This window comes from Oncorhynchus masou, unplaced genomic scaffold (genome assembly GCF_036934945.1).
Source record: "Oncorhynchus masou masou isolate Uvic2021 unplaced genomic scaffold, UVic_Omas_1.1 unplaced_scaffold_1938, whole genome shotgun sequence".
Taxonomy (NCBI): Eukaryota; Metazoa; Chordata; class Actinopteri; order Salmoniformes; family Salmonidae; genus Oncorhynchus; species Oncorhynchus masou.
This window is the reverse complement of record NW_027016835.1, coordinates 2,238-26,427: the sequence shown is the minus strand read 5'-3', so window position 1 is coordinate 26,427 and position 24,190 is coordinate 2,238. Positions and strand designations below refer to the sequence as shown.

General features: G+C 46.1%; 1 protein-coding gene across 1 annotated transcript in view; it reads left to right on the top strand.

Moving 5' to 3' along the window:
- The window catches only part of LOC135539219 (zeta-sarcoglycan-like), an 86,662-nt gene extending 63,578 nt beyond the window's left edge, over window positions 1-23,084 (top strand). The window contains exon 5 of the mRNA XM_064965040.1: window positions 22,715-23,084. Within this exon, the coding sequence (XP_064821112.1) occupies window positions 22,715-22,918 (204 nt within the window). The 3' untranslated portion in view covers window positions 22,919-23,084. The remainder of the gene's footprint in view (window positions 1-22,714) is intronic.
- Window positions 23,085-24,190: the final 1,106 nt, after the last annotated feature.

Sequence of the window (24,190 nt, the reverse complement as noted above, 5' to 3'; positions counted from 1 at the left end):
GGGTCTGTCACTACAGCTGGACTAGGTCTCAGGTTTATTATGGTGGTCAGTACAGTACTAGGGTCTGTTACTAGGTCTCAGGTTTATGATGGTGGTCAGTACAGTACTAGGGTCTTACTACAGCTGGACTAGGTCTCAGGTTTATTATGGAGGTCAGTACAGTACTAGGGTCTGTCACTAGGTCTCAGGTTTATTATGGTGGTCAGTACAGTACTAGGGTCTGTCACTACAGCTGGAGGTCTCAGGTTTATTATGGTGGTCAGTACAGTACTAGGGTCTGTTACTAGGTCTCAGGTTTATTATGGTGGTCAGTACAGTACTAGGGTCTGTCACTACAGCTGGACTAGGTCTCAGGTTTATTATGGAGGTCAGTACAGTACTAGGGTCTGTTACAGCTGGACTAGGTCTCAGGTTTATTATGGTGGTCAGTACAGTACTAGGGTCTGTCACTACAGCTGGACTAGGTCTCAGGTTTATTATGGTGGTCAGTACAGTACTAGGGTCTGTCACTACAGCTGGACTAGGTCTCAGGTTTATTATGGTGGTCAGTACAGTACTAGGGTCTGTCACTAGGTCTCAGGTTTATTATGGGGGTCAGTACAGTACTAGGGTCTGTCACTACAGCTAGGACTAGGTCTCAGGTTTATTATGGTGGTCAGTACAGTACTAGGGTCTGTCACTAGCTGGACTAGGTCTCAGGTTTATTATGGAGGTCAGTACAGTACTAGGGTCTGTCACTAGGTCTCAGGTTTATTATGGAGGTCAGTACAGTACTAGGGTCTGTCACTAGGTCTCAGGTTTATTATGGAGGTCAGTACAGTACTAGGGTCTGTTACTAGGTCTCAGGTTTATTATGGTGGTCAGTACAGTACTAGGGTCTGTCACTAGGTCTCAGGTTTATTATGGTGGTCAGTACAGTACTAGGGTCTGTCACTGGGTCTCAGGTTTATTATGGAGGTCAGTACAGTACTAGGGTCTGTCACTAGGTCTCAGGTTTATTATGGTGGTCAGTACAGTACTAGGGTCTGTCACTAGGTCTCAGGTTTATTATGGAGGTCAGTACAGTACTAGGGTCTGTCACTAGGTCTCAGGTTTATTATGGTGGTCAGTACAGTACTAGGGTCTGTCACTAGGTCTCAGGTTTATTATGGTGGTCAGTCAGTACAGTACTAGGGTCTGTCACTACAGCTGGACTAGGTCTCAGGTTTAGGTTATTATGGTGGTCATTATGGTGGTCAGTACAGTACTAGGGTCTGTCACTAGGTCTCAGGTTTATTATGGTGGTCAGTACAGTACTAGGGTCTGTCACTACAGCTGGACTAGGTCTCAGGTTTATTATGGAGGTCAGTACAGTACTAGGGTCTGTTACTACAGCTGGACTAGGTCTCAGGTTTATTATGGAGGTCAGTACAGTACTAGGGTCTGTCACTAGGTCTCAGGTTTATTATGGTGGTCAGTACAGTACTAGGGTCTGTCACTAGGTCTCAGGTTTATTATGGTGGTCAGTACAGTACTAGGGTCTGTCACTACAGCTGGACTAGGTCTCAGGTTTATTATGGTGGTCAGTACAGTACTAGGGTCTGTCACTAGGTCTCAGGTTTATTATGGAGGTCAGTACAGTACTAGGGTCTGTCACTACAGCTGGACTAGGTCTCAGGTTTATTATGGAGGTCAGTACAGTACTAGGGTCTGTCACTACAGCTGGACTAGGTCTCAGGTTTATTATGGAGGTCAGTACAGTACTAGGGTCTGTCACTAGGTCTCAGGTTTATTATGGAGGTCAGTACAGTACTAGGGTCTGTCACTACAGCTGGACTAGGTCTCAGGTTTATTATGGTGGTCAGTACAGTACTAGGGTCTGTCACTACAGCTGGACTAGGTCTCAGGTTTATTATGGGTGTCAGTACAGTACTAGGGTCTGTCACTAGGTCTCAGGTTTATTATGGGGGTCAGTACAGTACTAGGGTCTGTCACTACAGCCAGACTTGGTCTCAGGTTTATTATGGGGGTCAGTACAGTACTAGGGTCTGTTACTAGGTCTCAGGTTTATGATGGTGGTCGGTACAGTACTAGGGTCTGTCACTACAGCTGGACTAGGTCTCAGGTTTATTATGGAGGTCAGTACAGTACTAGGGTCTGTCACTAGGTCTCAGGTTTATTATGGTGGTCAGTACAGTACTAGGGTCTGTCTACAGCTGGACTAGGTCTCGGGTTTATTATGGTGGTCAGTACAGTACTAGGGTCTGTCACTAGGTCTCAGGTTTATTATGGTGGTCAGTACAGTACTAGGGTCTGTCACTACAGCTGGACTAGGTCTCAGGTTTATTATGGAGGTCAGTACAGTACTAGGGTCTGTCACTAGGTCTCAGGTTTATTATGGTGGTCAGTACAGTACTAGGGTCTGTCACTACAGCTGGACTAGGTCTCAGGGTTATTATGGTGGTCAGTACAGTACTAGGGTCTGTCACTACAGCTGGACTAGGTCTCAGGTTTATTATGGAGGTCAGTACAGTACTAGGGTCTGTCACTACAGTCTGGACAGGTTTATTATGGTGGTCAGTACAGTACTAGGGTCTGTCACTACAGCCGGACTCAGGTCTCAGGTTTATTATGGTGGTCAGTACAGTACTAGGGTCTGTCACTACAGCTGGACTAGGTCTCAGGTTTATTATGGAGGTCAGTACAGTACTAGGGTCTGTCACTAGGTCTCAGGTTTATTATGGTGGTCAGTACAGTACTAGGGTCTGTCACTAGGTCTCAGGTTTATTATGGTGGTCAGTACAGTACTAGGGTCTGTCACTACAGCTGGACTAGGTCTCAGGTTTATTATGGAGGTCAGTACAGTACTAGGGTCTGTCACTAGGTCTCAGGTTTATTATGGTGGTCAGTACAGTACTAGGGTCTGTCACTAGGTCTCAGGTTTATTATGGTGGTCAGTACAGTACTAGGGTCTGTCACTAGGTCTCAGGTTTATTATGGTGGTCAGTAAAGTACTAGGGTCTGTCACTACAGCTGGACTAGGTCTCAGGTTTATTATGGTGGTCAGTACAGTACTAGGGTCTGTCACTAGGTCTCAGGTTTATTATGGTGGTCAGTACAGTACTAGGGTCTGTCACTACAGCTGGACTAGGTCTCAGGTTTATTATGGTGGTCAGTACAGTACTAGGGTCTTTATACAGTGGACTAGGGTCTCAGGTTTATTATGGTGGTCAGTACAGTACTAGGGTCTGTCACTAGGTCTCAGGTTTATTATGGTGGTCAGTACAGTACTAGGGTCTGTCACTAGGTCTCAGGTTTATTATGGGGGTCAGTACAGTACTAGGGTCTGTTACTAGGTCTCAGGTTTATTATGGAGGTCAGTACAGTACTAGGGTCTGTCACTACAGCTGGACTAGGTCTCAGGTTTATTATGGTGGTCAGTACAGTACTAGGGTCTGTCACTAGGTCTCAGGTTTATTATGGTGGTCAGTACAGTACTAGGGTCTGTTACTGGGTCTCAGGTTTATTATGGTGGTCAGTACAGTACTAGGGTCTGTCACTACAGCTGGACTAGGTCTCAGGTTTATTATGGTGGTCAGTACAGTACTAGGGTCTGTCACTACAGCTGGACTAGGTCTCAGGTTTATTATGGTGGTCAGTACAGTACTAGGGTCTGTCACTAGGTCTCAGGTTTATTATGGGGGTCAGTACAGTACTAGGGTCTGTCACTACAGCTGGACTAGGTCTCAGGTTTATTATGGGGGTCAGTACAGTACTAGGGTCTGTCACTAGGTCTCAGGTTTATTATGGAGGTCAGTACAGTACTAGGGTCTGTCACTAGGTCTCAGGTTTATTATGGAGGTCAGTACAGTACTAGGGTCTGTCACTAGGTCTCAGGTTTATTATGGTGGTCAGTACAGTACTAGGGTCTGTCACTAGGTCTCAGGTTTATTATGGGGGTCAGTACAGTACTAGGGTCTGTCACTAGGTCTCAGGTTTATTATGGAGGTCAGTACAGTACTAGGGTCTGTCACTACAGTCTCAGGTTTATTATGGAGGTCAGTACAGTACTAGGGTCTGTTACTAGGTCTCAGGTTTATTATGGAGGTCAGTACAGTACTAGGGTCTGTCACTACTGGACTAGGTCTCAGGTTTATTATGGAGGTCAGTACAGTACTAGGGTCTGTCACTACAGCTGGACTAGGTCTCAGGTTTATTATGGAGGTCAGTACAGTACTAGGGTCTGTCTACAGCTGGACTAGGTCTCAGGTTTATTATGGTGGTCAGTACAGTACTAGGGTCTGTCACTACAGCTGGACTAGGTCTCAGGTTTATTATGGAGGTCAGTACAGTACTAGGGTCTGTTACTAGGTCTCAGGTTTATTATGGTGGTCAGTACAGTACTAGGGTCTGTCACTACAGCTAGACTAGGTCTCAGGTTTATTATGGTGGTCAGTACAGTACTAGGGTCTGTCACTAGGTCTCAGGTTTATTATGGAGGTCAGTACAGTACTAGGATCTGTCACTACAGCTAGACTAGGTCTCAGGTTTATTATGGTGGTCAGTACAGTACTAGGGTCTGTCACTAGGTCTCAGGTTTATTATGGGGGTCAGTACAGTACTAGGGTCTGTCACTGGACTAGGTCTCAGGTTTATTATGGGGGTCAGTACAGTACTAGGGTCTGTCACTAGGTCTCAGGTTTATTATGGAGGTCAGTACAGTACTAGGGTCTGTCACTAGGTCTCAGGTTTATTATGGAGGTCAGTACAGTACTAGGGTCTGTCACTAGGTCTCAGGTTTATTATGGTGGTCAGTACAGTACTAGGGTCTGTCACTAGGTCTCAGGTTTATTATGGTGGTCAGTACAGTACTAGGGTCTGTCACTAGGTCTCAGGTTTATTATGGTGGTCAGTACAGTACTAGGGTCTGTCACTACAGCTGGACTAGGTCTCAGGTTTATTATGGAGGTCAGTACAGTACTAGGGTCTGTTACTAGGTCTCAGGTTTATTATGGTGGTCAGAACAGTACTAGGGTCTGTCACTAGGTCAGGTTTATTATGGAGTACAGTACTAGGTCTCAGGTCTTATTATGGTGGTCAGTACAGTACTAGGGTCTGTCACTACAGCTGGACTAGGTCTCAGGTTTATTATGGTGGTCAGTACAGTACTAGGGTCTGTCACTAGGTCTCAGGTTTATTATGGGGGTCAGTACAGTACTAGGGTCTGTCACTACAGCCGGACTAGGTCTCAGGTTTATTATGGTGGTCAGTACAGTACTAGGGTCTGTCACTACAGCTGGACTAGGTCTCAGGTTTATTATGGAGGTCAGTACAGTACTAGGGTCTGTCACTACAGCTCTCAGGTTTATTATGGTGGTCAGTACAGTACTAGGGTCTGTTACTAGGTCTCAGGTTTATGATGGTGGTCAGTACAGTACTAGGGTCTGTACAGCTGGACTAGGTCTCAGGTTTATTATGGAGGTCAGTACAGTACTAGGGTCTGTCACTAGGTCTCAGGTTTATTATGGTGGTCAGTACAGTACTAGGGTCTGTCACTAGGTCTCAGGTTTATTATGGTGGTCAGTACAGTACTAGGGTCTGTTACTAGGTCTCAGGTTTATTATGGTGGTCAGTACAGTACTAGGGTCTGTCACTACAGCTGGACTAGGTCTCAGGTTTATTATGGTGGTCAGTACAGTACTAGGGTCTGTTACTAGGTCTCAGGTTTATTATGGTGGTCAGTACAGTACTAGGGTCTGTCACTACAGCTGGACTAGGTCTCAGGGTTATTATGGTGGTCAGTACAGTACTAGGGTCTGTCACTACAGCTGGACTAGGTCTCAGGTTTATTATGGTGGTCAGTACAGTACTAGGGTCTGTCACTAGGTCTCAGGTTTATTATGGGGGTCAGTACAGTACTAGGGTCTGTCACTACAGCTGGACTAGGTCTCAGGTTTATTATGGGGGTCAGTACAGTACTAGGGTCTGTCACTAGGTCTCAGGTTTATTATGGTGGTCAGTACAGTACTAGGGTCTGTCACTAGGTCTCAGGTTTATTATGGAGGTCAGTACAGTACTAGGGTCTGTCACTAGGTCTCAGGTTTATTATGGAGGTCAGTACAGTACTAGGGTCTGTTACTAGGTCTCAGGTTTATTATGGAGGTCAGTACAGTACTAGGGTCTGTCACTAGGTCTCAGGTTTATTATGGAGGTCAGTACAGTACTAGGGTCTGTCACTAGGTCTCAGGTTTATTATGGTGGTCAGTACAGTACTAGGGTCTGTTACTAGGTCTCAGGTTTATTATGGTGGTCAGTACAGTACTAGGGTCTGTCACTACAGCTGGACTAGGTCTCAGGTTTATTATGGAGGTCAGTACAGTACTAGGGTCTGTCACTAGGTCTCAGGTTTATTATGGTGGTCAGTACAGTACTAGGGTCTGTCACTACAGCTGGACTAGGTCTCAGGTTTATTATGGTGGTCAGTACAGTACTAGGGTCTGTCACTAGGTCTCAGGTTTATTATGGGGTCAGTACAGTACTAGGGTCTGTCACTACAGCTGGACTAGGTCTCAGGTTTATTATGGTGGTCAGTACAGTACTAGGGTCTGTCACTAGGTCTCAGGTTTATTATGGAGGTCAGTACAGTACTAGGGTCTGTCACTACAGCTGGACTAGGTCTCAGGTTTATTATGGTGGTCAGTACAGTACTAGGGTCTGTCACTAGGTCTCAGGTTTCAGTACAGTATGGGGTCAGTACAGGTTTATTATGGGGTCTGTTACTAGGTCTCAGGTTTATTATGGTGGTCAGTACAGTACTAGGGTCTGTCTGGACTAGGTCTCAGGTTTATTATGGAGGTCAGTACAGTACTAGGGTCTGTACAGCTGGTCTAGGTCAGGTTTATTATGGTGGTCAGTACAGTACTAGGGTCTGTCACTAGGTCTCAGGTTTATTATGGTGGTCAGTACAGTACTAGGGTCTGTCACTAGGTCTCAGGTTTATTATGGAGGTCAGTACAGTACTAGGGTCTGTCACTAGGTCTCAGGTTTATTATGGAGGTCAGTACAGTACTAGGGTCTGTTACTAGGTCTCAGGTTTATTATGGAGGTCAGTACAGTACTAGGGTCTGTCACTACAGCTGGACTAAGTCAGGTTTATTATGGTGGTCAGTACAGTACTAGGGTCTGTCACTATGTCTCAGGTTTATTATGGAGGTCAGTACAGTACTAGGGTCTGTCACTAGGTCTCAGGTTTATTATGGTGGTCAGTACAGTACTAGGGTCTGTCACTAGGTCTCAGGTTTATTATGGAGGTCAGTACAGTACTAGGGTCTGTCACTACAGGTCTCAGGTTTATTATGGAGGTCAGTACAGTACTAGGGTCTGTCACTAGGTCTCAGGTTTATTATGGAGGTCAGTACAGTACTAGGGTCTTACTACAGCTGGACTAGGTCTCAGGTTTATTATGGAGGTCAGTACAGTACTAGGGTCTGTCACTAGGTCTCAGGTTTATTATGGTGGTCAGTACAGTACTAGGGTCTGTCACTACAGCTGGACTAGGTCTCAGGTTTATTATGGTGGTCAGTACAGTACTAGGGTCTGTTACTAGGTCTCAGGTTTATTATGGAGGTCAGTACAGTACTAGGGTCTGTCACTACAGCTGGACTAGGTCTCAGGTTTATTATGGAGGTCAGTACAGTACTAGGGTCTGTCACTAGGTCTCAGGTTTATTATGGTGGTCAGTACAGTACTAGGGTCTGTCACTGGACTAGGTCTCAGGTTTATTATGGAGGTCAGTACAGTACTAGGGTCTGTACTACAGCTGGACTAGGTCTCAGGTTTATTATGGAGGTCAGTACAGTACTAGGGTCTGTCACTAGGTCTCAGGTTTATTATGGTGGTCAGTACAGTACTAGGGTCTGTCACTAGGTCTCAGGTTTATTATGGAGGTCAGTACAGTACTAGGGTCTGTCTCTACAGCTGGACTAGGTCTCAGGTTTATTATGGAGGTCAGTACAGTACTAGGGTCTGTCACTAGGTCTCAGGTTTATTATGGTGGTCAGTACAGTACTAGGGTCTGTCACTAGGTCTCAGGTTTATTATGGTGGTCAGTACAGTACTAGGGTCTGTTACTAGGTCTCAGGTTTATTATGGGGGTCAGTACAGTACTAGGGTCTGTCAGCTACTAGGTCTCAGGTTTATTATGGTGGTCAGTACAGTACTAGGGTCTGTCACTAGGTCTCAGGTTTATTATGGAGGTCAGTACAGTACTAGGGTCTGTCACTAGGTCTCAGGTTTATTATGGTGGTCAGTACAGTACTAGGGTCTGTCACTAGGTCTCAGGTTTATTATGGTGGTCAGTACAGTACTAGGGTCTGTCACTACAGCTGGACTAGGTCTCAGGTTTATTATGGGGGTCAGTACAGTACTAGGGTCTGTCACTAGGTCTCAGGTTTATTATGGAGGTCAGTACAGTACTAGGGTCTGTCACTAGGTCTCAGGTTTATTATGGGGGTCAGTACAGTACTAGGGTCTGTCACTAGGTCTCAGGTTTATTATGGAGGTCAGTACAGTACTAGGGTCTGTCACTAGGTCTCAGGTTTATTATGGAGGTCAGTACAGTACTAGGGTCTGTCACTAGGTCTCAGGTTTATTATGGTGGTCAGTACAGTACTAGGGTCTGTCACTACAGCTGGACTAGGTCTCAGGTTTATTATGGTGGTCAGTACAGTACTAGGGTCTGTCATGGACTAGGTCTCAGGTTTATTATGGTCAGTACAGTACTAGGGTCTGTTACTAGGTCTCAGGTTTATTATGGGGGTCAGTACAGTACTAGGGTCTGTCACTAGGTCTCAGGTTTATTATGGTGGTCAGTACAGTACTAGGATCTGTCACTATGGTGACGGTATGGCTACGTTCCAATATCCATACTATTGTACCACTTGTCCAATACACAGACTGTGTCTGAAGTGGATCCCTGTGCCCTATATAGTGTACTACTTTAGCCCTATGGGCCCTGGTCAATAGTAGTGCTCTGCACTATATAGTACATAAGATACCCTTTCAGACACAACCATAGCTTCCTCCTAAACGGTGTACTTGTGTGGATATTGCAACAGAGCCATGGATCTGTGACACCCTCGTCCCAAACCCTTGCTGGGGGATGTCACATGTCTGTCTGGTAGTAGCTTCTGTAGCCGCTAGGCAGCCATTTCTAGAACAATCTCTAGTATCCACAGTAGTTGAGGAACAATGCAGTCCAGTACAGTCATAATTCCCTTTGGCATCAATGTGGACAGACATGACCAGCTTTTCTAGAGCATTAGATCCTGTGTTGTGTTTCTGTGGTTCTGTAGCTGCTGCAAATACTGTGTACAAAACATTAAGAACACCTTCCTAATATTGAATTGCAATATTTTGCCCTCAAAACAGCCTCTATGTGCCGGGTCATGGACTATAAGGTGTTGAAAGCATTCCACAGGGATGCTGGCCCATGTTGACTCCAATGCAAACTGTTGAGGGTGAAAAACCCAGTAGCGTTGCAGTTCTTGACACAAACCGGTGTGCCCGGCACCTACTACCATACCCCGTTCAAAGGCACTTCAATCTTTTGTCTTGCCCGTTCACCCTTTGAATGGCACACATACACAATCCATGTCTCAATTGTCTCAAGGCTTAAAACTCTTTCGTTAATCTGTCTCCACCCCTTCATCTACACTGATTGAAGTGGATTCAACAAGTGACATCATCAAAGGATCATAGCTTTCCCCTGGATTCACCTGGTCAGTCCATGTCATGGAGAGAGCAGGTGTTCCTAATGTTTTGTACACTCAGTGTATAGTCGTTTTGCCCCAGTTGTATGTAGGCTGAATGAATCCTAACTTGAGATGAATGTCAAGTGGGAATTTCTGTATTTTCATGAAAAATTTAGTTTAGCCCACACATATCTGAAGTTACGATTCACATACTCTTCCACACTAAATTGATTTGATCTAACTTCTGTGATCTTTCTCTCTCTTGCTCTCTCTTTCTTGCTGTTTCTCGCTCACTCACTCACTCACTCACACACACACACACACACACACACACACACACACACACACACACACACACACACACACACACACACACACACACACACACACACACACCAACCTGTCCCCTTTCCCTCATATAAAACTTTGCCTTCACCCTATTTTACTTAACTTTCAGGGCTAAATTAGGCAAAAACAAGTTTTGAGGATAAACAGAGATGGCTCTTGAGACTCTTGAGATGAGGACATCATTGGTGTTGCGGAGAGGGAAAGGAACATTAAACTCACAAGAGGGTTCGTCAGAGCTCTCCCCAACAGGCCCTCAGGTGCTGTGATTGCAGCATGCATCTTATCAGCATAAAATAACCTTAACACAATTTAAAGGAGGAGATTTCTTTCTGGTTCGATTAAATCCCCCCTCTCTTCATTAGCCTACTGCTCTATTGGCTTTGGGGTATTGGAATGAATCATCAATTATATCCCTGCACTTTTTTAATACCATTTATAATTCATGAATTAGCTCTGTTTTAATTTTGCAACAATTCAATCTCAAAAGGGCGTCTTTGTGTGTTTGTTGACTGAGGGTGTTGTTGCATGTGTTGATGGTGTGTGTGATGTTGTGGTATGTGTTTATTGTGTGTGTGTGTGTGTGTGTGTGTGTGTGTGATGTTGTGATGTGTGTTAATGGTGTGTGTGATGTGTGTGTTGTGTGTGATGTGTGTTGTGGTGTGTGTGATGTGTGTGTGTGTGTGTGTGTGTGTGTGTGTGTGTGTTGTGGTGTGTGTGTGTGTGTGTGTGTGTGTGATTAGTGTTGATGGTGTGTGTGTGATGGTGTGGCATGTGTTGATGTGTGTGTACAGTATGTGACATTGTGGAATGTGTGTGTGTGTGTTGATGGTGTGTGGCATGTGTGTTGGTGTGTGTGTGTGCTACTATGGACCAGTTCATGGTGAGGTGTGTGATGGTGTTATATCATATCATGGTCTGGTACCAGAATGTTGGATGGTGTGGCCCATTTTTTGAAAACTATTTGCACTAACAGTATCGTTATGTCCCAAATGGTACTCTATTCCCTATATAGTGTACTACTTTTGACTAGGGCCATATGGGGAATAGGGTGCCATTTGCCTCACACTAGTCAGAGAGACAGGTATTTCCAGTGGTGCTGGTCCACATTTGTATCCGTGTGATTAATGGGACATTGTCTGAGTCAATGGAAACACTAGCTCCTCTCCATCCACTTCTTCCCATTTCCTCCATTGTCATGTGACATTCTTATGTAGGCTCATTCTGGGAGGGTAATGGACTGTGTAATGCACTCAGATGGTCCTAGTCATTTGTACCACCACCGTGATGTGTGTGTGTGCCTGTGTGTGTCTGTGTGCCTGCATGCTTGTGCACTCCCAGGCATCACCTCCACAAAGGCACCACTTTCGTCCTTCAACTCCCCCTTCCTCCCATCCCCCCCTGCCGACATGCTGAGACACTAAAAGGGTTTCGGTTCAGGATACCTTCCTCCTCCTCTCTTCTCCCCCCTCCTCTTCCCTCCCTCTCTCTCCCCCCTCCTCTCCCTCCCTCTCTTCTCCCTGCCTCATCCATGAAAAATGTTTTGACCGCCTCCCTCCCTCTCTTCCAGCTGCGCATCGGGAGAAATCATCCATGAAAAATGTTTTGACCGCCTATAATTGCCATCTTCCCTACATGATGTCAGGGTAGGAAGGAGGGGGCCTAAGGAAGCTAGCATCTTCCCATAAACATGATGTGGAGGGGGGGTAGGCTAAGGAAGCTAGCATCTTCCCATAAACATGATGTGGAGGGGGGGTAGGCTAAGGAAGCTAGCATTTTCCCATAAACATGATGTGGAGGGGGGTAGGCTAAGGAAGCTAGCATCTTCCCATAAACATGATGTGGAGGGGGGGTAGGCTAAGGAAGCTAGCATCTTCCCATAAACATGATGTGGAGGGGGTAGGCTAAGGAAGCTAGCATTTTCCCATAAACATGATGTGGAGGGGGGGTAGGCTAAGGAAGCTAGCATCTTCCCATAAACATGATGTGGAGGGGGGATAGGCTAAGGAAGCTAGCATCTTCCCATAAACATGATGTGGAGGGGGGGTAGGCTAAGGAAGCTAGCATCTTCCCATAAACATGATGTGGAGGGGCTGCTCGCACTGCGCTAGCTGCTGTGACAAGGACTAATACTTACAGACACTTTCATTTGGGATGTGTGTCAACTCTAATCCTTTTATAAGCCCAAATGATTTCTGCTCTTCTCTTCCTCCGTTCCCTTCTTTCTCACTTTCCTATATCTCCTTTTTGGGGTTATGGTATGACGACAGTGCAATATTAGGTGTTATTTGAGGTTTGTTGTTCCATTGTGGGTCGTTGTTGCTATGGAGAGGAGGTCCTGGGGAATCTGATTGGTTTAGAAACCCCCCGGTGCCAGTGATCTCTCCTCCCATAGGTAGAAAGGGCAGTAATTTCCCCTATCATGGAACAATATGCTAAAATCAAATCTCCCTGGAGTGTAATATCTAATGCACAAACGCTATATATATCAAATCAAATTGTATTGGTCACATACACATGGTTAGCAGATGTTATTGCGAGTGTAGGGAAATGCTTATGCTTCTAGATCTGACAGTGCAGCAGTATCTAACAAAACCTAATATCTAACAAATTCCACAACAAAAACTAATACACACAATCTAAACCCAGCAAAAACAGAAAATTCTCTTCTTCAGGAACCTGTCTTTCAAGGATAATATCGTAAAACTCACAGATCTTCATTGTAAAGGGTTTAAACATTGTTTTCCATGCTTGTTCAATGAACCATAAACAATTAATGAACATGCACCTGTGGAAAGGTCGTTAAGACACTACCAGCTTACAGACGGTAGGCAATTAAGGTCACAGTTGTGAAAACTTAGGACACTAAAGAGGCCTTTATACGGACTCTGAAAAACACCAAAAGAAAAATGCCCAAGGTCACTGCTCAACTGTGTAAACGTGCCTTAGGCATGCTGCAAGGAGGCATGACGACTGCAGATGTGGCCAGGGCAATAAATGACAATGTCCGTACAGTGAGACGCCGAAGACAGTGCTACAGGGAGACAGAACGGACAGCTGATCGTCCTCGCAGTGGCAGACCACGTGTAACAACACCTGCATAGGATCGGTACATCTGAACATCACACCTGCGGGACAGGTACAGGATGGCAACAACAACTGCCCGAGTTACACCAGGAACGCACAATCCCTCCATCAGTAATCAGACTGTCCGCAATTGGCTGAGAGAGGCTGGACTGAGGGCTTGTAGGCTTTGTAAGGCAGGTCCTCACCAAACATCACCAACAACAATGTTGCGTGTGGGCATGAACCCAACGTCGCTGGACCAGACAGGACTGGCAAAAAGTGCTCTTTACTGACGAGTCATGGTTTTGTCTCACCGGGGGTGATGGTCGGATTCACGTTTATTGTTGAAGGAATGAGCCTTACACCGAGGCCTGTTCTCTGGAGTGGGATCGATTTGGAGGTGGAGGATCCGTCATGGTCTGGGGCGGTGTGTCACATCATCGGACTGAGCTTGTTGTCATCTCAACACTGTGCGTTACAGGGAAGTCATCCTCCTCCCTCATGTGGTACTCTTCCTGCAGGCTCATCCTGTCATGACCCCCCAGCATGACAATGCCACCAGCCATACTGCTCGTTCTGTGTGTGATTTCCTGAAAGACAGGAATGTCAGTGTTCTGCCATGGCCAGCGACGAGCCCGGATCTCTGGGACATTCCCCCCAGAAATGTACGGGAACTTGCAGGTGCCTTGGTAGAAGAGTTGGATAACATCTCACAGCAAGAACACGCAAATCTGGTGGAGTCCATGAGGAGGAGATGCACTACAGTACTTAATGCAGCTGGTGGCCACACCAGATATTGACTGTTACTTTTGATTTTGACCCCCCCTTTGTTCAGGGACACATTATTCAATTTCAGTTTGTCACATGTCTGTGGAACTTGTTCAGTTTATGTCTCAAATGTTGAATCTTGTTATGTTCATACAAATATTACTCATGTTAAGTTTGCTGAAAAAAACGCAGTTGACAGTGAGAGGACATTTCTTTTTTTGCCGAGTTTAGTAAAGGTATAAAATATAAGGATGAGCAGTGATAGAGCGGCTAAGATGCAATAGATGATAAAGAATAGATTCATATGATACAGTATACAGTATATACATATGAGATGAGTAATGCGAGACATGTAAACATTCTTAACCTCTTGAAACTCCCCATCCCGGATCCGGGATTGTGACTAAGCCTCAGGCTCATTAGCATAACGCAACGTTAACGATTTCTGAAAATCGCAAATAAAATTAAAATAATGCGTTTGCTCTCAAGCTTAGCCTTTTCTTAACAACACTGTCATCTCAGATTTTCAAAATATGCTTTTGAACCATAGAAATTGACTAATTTGTGTAAGAGTATGCAAAGCTAGCATAGCATTTTGTGTAGCATGTAGCACGCAACATTTTCACAAAAGCCAGATAACCAAATAAATAAAATCATTTACCTTTGAAGAGCTTCTGATGTTTTCAATGAGGAGACTCCCAGCCACATACCAAATGCGCAGTGTTTCCTGAAAGCGTCTGTGTGTAGGAGAAATCGTTCCGTTTTCTACATTGTGCCTGGCTACCGAAACGAACCGAAATGCAGTCACCTACAACGTGAAACTTTTTACGGATTAACTACATAATATCGACCTGAAACATGGCAAACGTTGTTTGGAATCAATCCTCAAGGTGTTTTTTCACATATCTCTTCATTGACATGCAGTTCGTGGGAAGCTTGCTTCCTCTCTGTGCCCCATGGAAAAATACTGGCAGGTGACTTTGCGCACCAATTTCGGCGCAGGACACCGGGCGGACACGTGGTAAATGTGGTCTCTTATGGTCAATCTTCCAACGATCTGCCTACAAATACGTCACAATGCTGCAGACACCTTGGGGAAACGACAGAAAGGGCAGACTCATTCCTCTTGCGTTCACAGCCATATAAGGAGATCATGAAAGACAGAGCCTCAAAAATCCTTGTCATTTCCTGGATGCCAAGTCATCTTGGTTTTGCCTGAAGCTCACGTTAAAGGGCACGCACAGAGAAGATATTTGTATTTCTGGACACGTCAGAGTGTTTTCTTTCAACAGTAGCAATTATATGCATAGTCGAGCATCTTTTTGTGACAAAATATCTTGTTTAAAACGGGAACGTTTTTCTTCCAAAATGAAATAGCGCCACCATAAGTGTAAGAGGTTAAAGTGACTTGTGTTCCATTTATTAAAGTGGCCAATGATATCAAATCTGTAGGTAGGCAGCCGCCTCTCAGTGCTAGTGATGGCTGTTTAACAATCTGATGGCCTTGAGATAGAAGCTGTTTTTCAGTCTCTCAGTCCCAGATTTGATGCACCTGTACTGACCTCGCTTCTGGATGATAGCGGGGTGAACAGGCAGTGGCTCTGGTGGTTGTTGTCCTTGATGATCTTTATGGCCTTCCTGTGACATCGGGTGTTGTAGGTGTCCTGGAGGGTAGGTAGTTTGCCCCCGGTGATGCGTTGTGCAGACCGCACCACCCTCTGGAGAGCCTTGCGTTTGATGGTGGTGCAGTTGCTGTACAAAGCTGTGATACAGCCTGACAGGATGCTCTCAATTGTGCATCTGTAAAAGTTTGTGAAGGTTTTCAGTGACAAGCCACAATTTTTCAGCCTCCTGAGTTTGAAGAGGCATTGTTGCGCCTACTTCACCACACTGTCTGTGTGGGTGGACCATTTCAGTTTGTTGGTGATACTGCCGTCCCATCGATGTGGATGGGAGGGTGCTCCTTTTGCTGTTTCCAGATGTCCACGATCATCTATTTTGTTTTGCTGACATTGAGTGAGAGGTTATTTGACTGACACCACACACCCAGGGCCCTCACCTCCTCCCTGTAGGCCGTCTCGTTGTTGTTGGTAATCAGGCCTACCACTGTAGTGTCGTCTGCAAACTTGATGATTGAGATGGAGGTGTGCATGGCCACGCGGTCGTGGGTGAACAGGGGGTACAGGAGGGGCTGAGAAGGCTGCCTTGTGGGATCCCAGTGTTGTGGATCAGCAGAGTGGAGATGTTGTTTCCTACCTTCACCACCTGGGGGCCGGCCCATCTGGGATTCCAGGACCCAGCTGCACAGGGCGGGTCGACACCCAGGGTCTCAAACGTAATGTTGAGTTTGGAGGGTACTATGGTGTTGAATGCTGAGCTGTAGTCAATGAACAGCATTCTTACATAGGTATTCCTCTTGTTCAGATGGGATAGGGCAGTGTGCAGTGTAATGGCGATTGCATCGTCTGTGGACCTATTGGGGTGGTAAGCAAATTAGAGTGTGTCTAGAATAACAGGTAGGGTGGAGGTGATATGATCCTTGACTAGGGCTGGGCGATATGGGTCAAAATATTATAACAAAAATTGGCTGGTATGACGGTATTAGACTGTGTTTTTAGTTTTTGAATAATTTAAGTTTTACATTTGCTTTGAGTAGTGAGTGATCCTAGCGTGGCAACACATACATTCTAAGTGATTTCATTATTCATTATTCTAAGTGATTTCATTTGTTCAGTATTTTTCCATTCTGATTGTTTATACTGTTCAAATCAACTTTTTAATTTCTGCATTTCTTGCAATCAATTACAGTGGTGGGAAAAGTACCCAATTGTCATCCTTGAGTCAAAGTAAAGATACGTTCATAGAAAATTACTCAAGTAAAATTGAAAGTCACCCAGTAAAATATTACTTGAGTAAAAGTCTAAAAGTGTTTGGTTTTAAATATACTTAAGTATCAAAACTAAATGTGATTGCTAAAATATACTTAAGTATCTAAATTAAAAGTATAAATCATTTCAAATTCCTTATATTAAGGAAACCAGATGGCACCATTTAATTTATTTTTATTTTTACGGATAGCCAGGGGCACACTCCAACACTCAGACATAATTTACAAACATAACATATGTGTTCAGTGAGTCCTCCAGATCAGAGGCAGTAGATGACCAGGGATGTTCTCTATTTAGTGAGTCCTCCAGATCAGAGGCAGTAGATGACCAGGGATGTTCTCTATTTAGTGAGTCCTCCAGATCAGAGGCAGTAGATAACCAGGGATGTTCTCTATTTAGTGAGTCCTCCAGATCAGAGGCAGTAGATGACCAGGGATGTTCTCTTGACAAGTGTGTGAGTTTGACAATTTTCCTGTCCTGCTAAGCATTCAAAATGTAACTAGTACTTTTAGGTGTCAAGGAAAATGTATGGAGTAAAAGGTGCAGTATTTTCTTTAGGAATGTAGCTTCATAAGGACTTGAAGCGATGCTGCCATCTCTATCGGCGCCATCATTTATTGGCCTTTATGAAATCCATAAACATATTTTGTTATTATTATTATATGAAGTTCTGTGAGACGTAAATAGCCATAATCAGACCTGAAGTATCCTGACCTGTTGCATCACTACCTGGTATGGCAACTGCTCAGCCTCCAACTGCAAGGCACTAGGGTAGAGCGACCACGGCCCAGTACATCACTGGGGCCAAGCTTCCTGTCATCCAGGACATCTATATCAGGAAGGTCCTAAAAATGGTAAAAACTCCAGCCACCCAAGTCATTTACTGTTATTACCTTAATTACCTTGACTAATCTGTACCCCCTCACATTGACTGGCGTACCTGTACACCCTGTATATAGCCTCCACATTGACTCTGTAGCTGTACCCCCTGTATATAGCCTCCACATTGACTCTGTACATGTACCCCTGTATATAGCCTCCACATTGACTCTGTACCTGTACCCCCTGTATATAGCCTCCACATTGACTCTGTACCTGTACCCCCTGTATATAGCCTCCACATTGACTCTGTACCTGTACCCCCTGTATATAGCCTCCACATTGACTCTGTGGAGCTGTACCCCTGTATATAGCCTCCACATTGACTCTGTACATGTACCCCTGTATATAGCCTCCACATTGACTCTGTACCTGTACCCCCCTGTATATAGCCTCCACATTGAATCTGTACCTGTACCCCTGTATATAGCCTCCACATTGACTCTGTACCTGTACCCCCTGTATATAGCCTCCACATTGACTCTGTACCTGTACCCCCAGGTATATAGCCTCCACATTGACTCTGTACCTGTACCCCTGTATATAGCCTCCACATTGACTCTGTACCTGTACCCCCTGTATATAGCCTCCACATTGACTCTGTACCTGTACCCCCTGTATATAGCCTCCACATTGACTCTGTACCTGTACCCCCTGTATATAGCCTCCACATTGACTCTGTACCTGTACCCCTGTATATAGCCTCCACATTGACTCTGTACCTGTACCCCTGTATATAGCCTCCACATTGACTCTGTACCTGTACCCCCTGTATATAGCCTCCACATTGACTCTCTACCTGTACCCCCTGTATATAGCCTCCACATTGACTCTGTACCTGTACCCTGTATATAGCCTCCACATTGACTCTGTACCTGTACCCCCTGTATATAGCCTCCACATTGACTCTGTACCTGTACCCCCTGTATATAGCCTCCACATTGACTCTGTACCTGTACCCCTGTATATAGCCTCCACATTGACTCTGTACCTGTACCCCTGTATATAGCCTCGCTACTGTTATTTTACTGCTGCTCTTTAATATTTATTATTATTGTTTACTTAACACTTATGTTGGTTAAGGGCTTGTAAGTAAGCATTTCACTGTAAGGTCTACTACACCTGTTGTATTCGGTGTATGTCACAAATACAATTTGATTTGATAATCAAGGACTTGGCCATTAGTTGACTGGTTGTGAATAGCGTGTTAGTGCAGGGTTAAAACAAATATGTGCAACAGCGGGTGGTGCCCAATGAGAGGGGTGGAGAACTATAGTTTGACATGTACACAACTCTTGAAAGTTGAAAATGTTTACCAATATTACTCTACGGTAGATCACCACTGCTCAACCAAGGGCCCTGTGTAATGCACAGGCATGTAACGTGCCTGGATTGGATTTTGATTTTTCTGTCATATGGTCCAGCACCATCGCTTTCATTTTTGGTCAAATTCTCATTTCTGGTTAAGCCTTAAAATTCAGGATTAAATCTTGCAATGTCACATGATTGTGCAAAACACAGGGGCCTATTCCATGTTGCTTTGTGGTCTGGTGTTTTTCGACGCAACCCTCAGGGACCACCCGTCATTTCACACATTGATGTATTTCAACACGAGCACACCTGATTCAGCTAATGAAGAGCTTGATTATTAGTTGACGGGACGAGTTGAATCGGACGTGCCAGTGTCGAAGGACTGGAGGGCTGGTTTGAGAAACACGCCCCTAAGGTACATTATCAGCTATTTAGCATATTGTCTGTAGGATACTGCTACCTACCAGACCCCTGTAACGCTGTGCCTAACATGGTGGCTTAAAAAAATCCTGTGAAGTCAGCTAGCGGGCCAGGGCAGATCAGACCAGTCCTGTGGAGTTACCTAGCTAGCGAGCAGATCAGGCCAGTCCTGTGGAGTTAGCTAACGGCCATGACAGACCAGGCCAGACCTGTGAAGTCAGCTAGCGGGCCAGGGCAGATCAGGCCGGTCCTGTGGAGTTAGCTAGCTAGCGAGCAGATCAGGATAGACCTGTGGAGTTACCTAGCTAGCGAGCAGATCAGGCCAGACCTGTGGAGCTAGCTAACGGCCATGGCAGACCAGGCCAGACCTGTGGAGTTTGCTAACGGCCATGGCAGACCAGGCCAGACCTGTTGAGTTACCGAGCTAGCGAGAAGATCAGGCCAGACCTGTGGAGTTAGCTAACGGCCATGGCAGACCAGACCAGACCTGTGGAGTTAGCTAATGGCCATGGCAGACCAGGCCAGACCTGTGGAGTTCGCTAACGGCCATGGCAGACCAGGCCAGACCTGTTAGCTAACGGCCACGGCAGACCAGGCCAGACCTGTGGAGTTAGCTAACGGCCATGGCAGACCAGACCAGACCTGTGGAGTTAGCTAATGGCCATGGCAGACCAGGCCAGACCTGTGGAGTTCGCTAACGGCCATGGCAGATCAGGCCAGACCTGTTAGCTAACGGCCATGGCAGACCAGGCCAGACCTGTGGAGTTAGCTAACGGCCATGGCAGACCAGGCCAGACCTGTGGAGTTCGCTAACGGCCATGGCAGACCAGGCCAGACCTGTGGAGTTTGCTAACGGCCATGGCAGACCAGGCCAGACCTGTGGAGTTCGCTAACGGCCATGGCAGACCAGGCCAGACCTGTTAGCTAACGGCCATGGCAGACCAGGCCAGACCTGTGGAGTTAGCTAACGGCCATGGCAGACCAGACCAGACCTGTGGAGTTAGCTAATGGCCATGGCAGACCAGGCCAGACCTGTGGAGTTCGCTAACGGCCATGGCAGATCAGGCCAGACCTGTTAGCTAACGGCCATGGCAGACCAGGCCAGACCTGTGGAGTTAGCTAACGGCCATGGCAGACCAGGCCAGACCTGTGGAGTTAGCTAATGGCCATGGCAGACCAGGCCAGACCTGTGGAGTTCGCTAACGGCCATGGCAGACCAGGCCAGACCTGTTAGCTAACGGCCATGGCAGACCAGGCCAGACCTGTGGAGTTAGCTAATGGCCATGGCAGACCAGGCCAGACCTGTGGAGTTCGCTAACAACCATGGCAGACCAGGCCAGACCTGTGGAGTTAGATAACGGCCATGGCAGACCAGGCCAGACCTGTGGAGTTTGCTAACGGCCATGGCAGACCAGGCCAGACCTGTTAGCTAACGGCCAAGGCAGACCAGGCCAGACCTGTTGAGTTAGCTAATGGCCATGGCAGACCAGGCCAGACCTGTTGAGTTAGCTAACGGCCATGGCAGACCAGGCCAGACCTGTGGAGTTAGCTAACGGCCATGGCAGACCAGGCCAGACCTGTGGAGTTAGATAACGGCCATGGCAGACCAGGCCAGACCTGTGGAGTTAGCTAACGGCCATGGCAGACCAGGCCAGACCTGTGGAGTTCGCTAACGGCCAGGGCAGACCAGGCCAGACCTGTGGAGTTAGATAACGGCCAGGGCAGACCAGGCCAGACCTGTGGAGTTAGCTAACGGCCATGGCAGACCAGGCCAGACCTGTGGAGTTCGCTAACGGCCATGGCAGACCAGGCCAGACCTGTGGAGTTAGCTAACGGCCATGGCAGACCAGGCCAGACCTGTGGAGTTCGCTAACGGCCATGGCAGACCAGGCCAGACCTGTTAGCTAACGGCCATGGCAGACCAGGCCAGACCTGTTAGCTAACGGCCATGGCAGACCAGGCCAGACCTGTTAGCTAACGGCCAGGGCAGACCAGACCTGTGGACTATGCACTATTAGTGGTGCTCCAGGTAATCAAAGGAAAGAAGATAAACATGGCGGCTGCTGCCGTCTCTGATCCATCATCATGCTGGAGGGAGGGAGTCAGGGAGGGAGGAGTGTGTCTGGGCTTTTGTTTGTGTTTACGCTGGTGGAGATATGCCCTGTCAGCTCACGGAGACGCCATTACTTACACTAATTGGTTCGCCACCGCCGGCTTATATCTGAATACCGGCGCTCTCTTTCCTGGTTCCTACACTTTCCATCTCTCTCTTTATTTCTCTCTCTCTCTCTGCAATGTCACTCTCTCCATTTAGTATATTTCTCTTTTCTCCTTCATCATGAAAATGGGGTACATGAATGATGGTGGGTAAATGCCGGGAGAGATTACCTGGTAGCGAGCTCCTTAAGGCTGTCAAGGAGTGCTCTTGTTACTTTATACTGAGATAAATACATATATAAATACATCAACGGATAAATGAGTCAATATCCGTCAATAAATAAGAGGGGATCTAATGAGTTCTAAGCTGATCGCTGCCTGTTTCAATCGCAATACCAGGAGCACTCAGCTTTTGAAATACAAATCTCTCCCTATCCCTCTTTCTTCCCCTCTCTCTCTCCATCTCTCTCTCTCTCCCCTCTCTTTCATATTTCTCCCTCTCCTTCTCACTCTCGCCCCTCCATTGCGTCGTTAGTGGTGTGTATGACACTTCATAAACGATACACACTCCTAGTGAAGGCTCTTCTAATGGAGTGTATGGTGCTCATTACTCGGGGAGAGGAGATGCTACTGACTGACTGCTGCTGGTGCTTCTGCACAGGTGTTTTCTCTGACAGATGGAGAGGCCATGGTCGCATAAGGGTGTTGAACTCAGAAATAGAATCCATAGAAAGGGCTTGGAACCTCGAACCCTGGCAATTTGACTGGTAAACTCATGGGTACTCTCGCAATGGCTGCCTGGTATTGTGATCATTTCCATGGTAGTTCCATTCTGTTTCTATGGTTTAACTGGACAGGAAGTGTCTGTCCTCTGGCGGCCAATTTAGAGAGACTGTATTATACGAGTGTCACAACATGGAGAGCAAGATAGTGCAGGAGTGAGGTTAAGTGACCAGAATGACCTTGCTATAGTCTGTCTGTCTGTCTGTCTGTCTGTCTGTCTGTCTGTCTGTCTGTCTGTCTGTCTGTCTGGCTGTCTGGCTGTCTGGCTGTCTGTCTGTCTGTATTCACTTCCTTCTGTGTTATATCTTATATCTTATTGTCCTTTCTCCCCTTCCTCTCTCCTTCTTTCTTTTTCTCACTCTCCAGATCTTTTTAGATTCCAACACAATTCGGCTGGGGAACATTCCCCACGGGACAGCGGCAGACCCGCTGCACGGGGCGCCGGGCACCACGTACCCCAAACAGACTGTGTACGAGCTGTGCGTGTGCCCAAGCGGCAAGCTCTACCTGTCCCCGGCTGAGAAGGGCTCCACCTGCCAGACGACCAGCAACGTGTGTCTGTGGAGCTGAGAGAGGGGGGCCAGCGGACCGCTGAACACCAGAAAGGCCTTCCCCTCATTAGGATCCCAGGATACCAGGACCCCAACAGACCCTGATCCGCATCCATACTGTTCCCCATCCATCGATAGATTTACTTTTTTTGACAGACTTTTTTTGACACTTCATTTTCTTTCTTTCTCTGTGGTCACTCTCTCTTTCTCTCTTTCTCATCTCTCTTTCTTCTTTCATTTCTCTTTCTCATCTCTCACTCTCTCTCTCTTTTTTTCTTCTTCCTTCTTTCTTTGTATTACTTTTCCTCTTCCTCTCCGTCAGTTGTTATTTCTTTCTCTTACCCTCTCTATTGTTCTCTCTCCTGCTCTCTTTCTCCTCCCTTCGTCATCTCTCTCTCACAGTCCTCCCAAACAAAGAAGAAAAATCAGGAATCCCTTGAAAAATGAGGCTTGGGGAAAAAGCCCTTCTTCCAAAAGTTTGATGGAACAAAAACGATATGAAGTGACAATTTGTTTTCTCCTTGTTTTTCTATTTTTCTATCGTTCTCAGATGGGGAATGAGTGTTGCACCGCCGCCGGGCCGAACTTGAACCGAGAGATTTGCGTGGACTGATTTGTTTTTCTAAGAAAGCGATACACAGGTGCCTTTGCTATTGTTGGTAAAGCACATCACCTCCAACGTTCTCATCCTCTTCAATGGACCATCGTTAACTCACTGGAAAACTAACTGTCTTTGGCTTAAAGCCTTGTCCAAATCTCTATACAGACTTCAAGTACAGTTCTTTTTTTTTCCTCTGATGTTTTCTTGATAAAAAAAAGCACAAAATTATGCCATGTATATAACAATACCAATAAAATGAAAAATAAAACTATATTGTTTTATAAACACATCCTGAATCTGGGAATGTTCCAGGGTTGACTTTCTACTTTTTAATTTGAAGTGCTATGGTCTGTGTATGTTCTACATTTTGAGGTTGTGGCCAATTTCCCTGCTCTGAAATCATGGTCTAATGTAACATATAAAGTAATATTACAACAAAGTGCAGTGATTCTCCTTTGTCTGTCAGAGCTGAATCACTAATCACTATCACTTATTTTACCAGGTAAGTTGACACAACACATTCTCAATCACAGCAACGACGTAGGGAATAGTTACAGGGGAGGGAGGATAAATGAGCCAATGGGAAGCTGGGGATGATTAGGTGGCCATGATGGTATGAGGGGCAGATTGGGAATTTAGCCAGGACACCAGGGTTAACACCCCTACTCTATGATAAGTGACATGGGATCT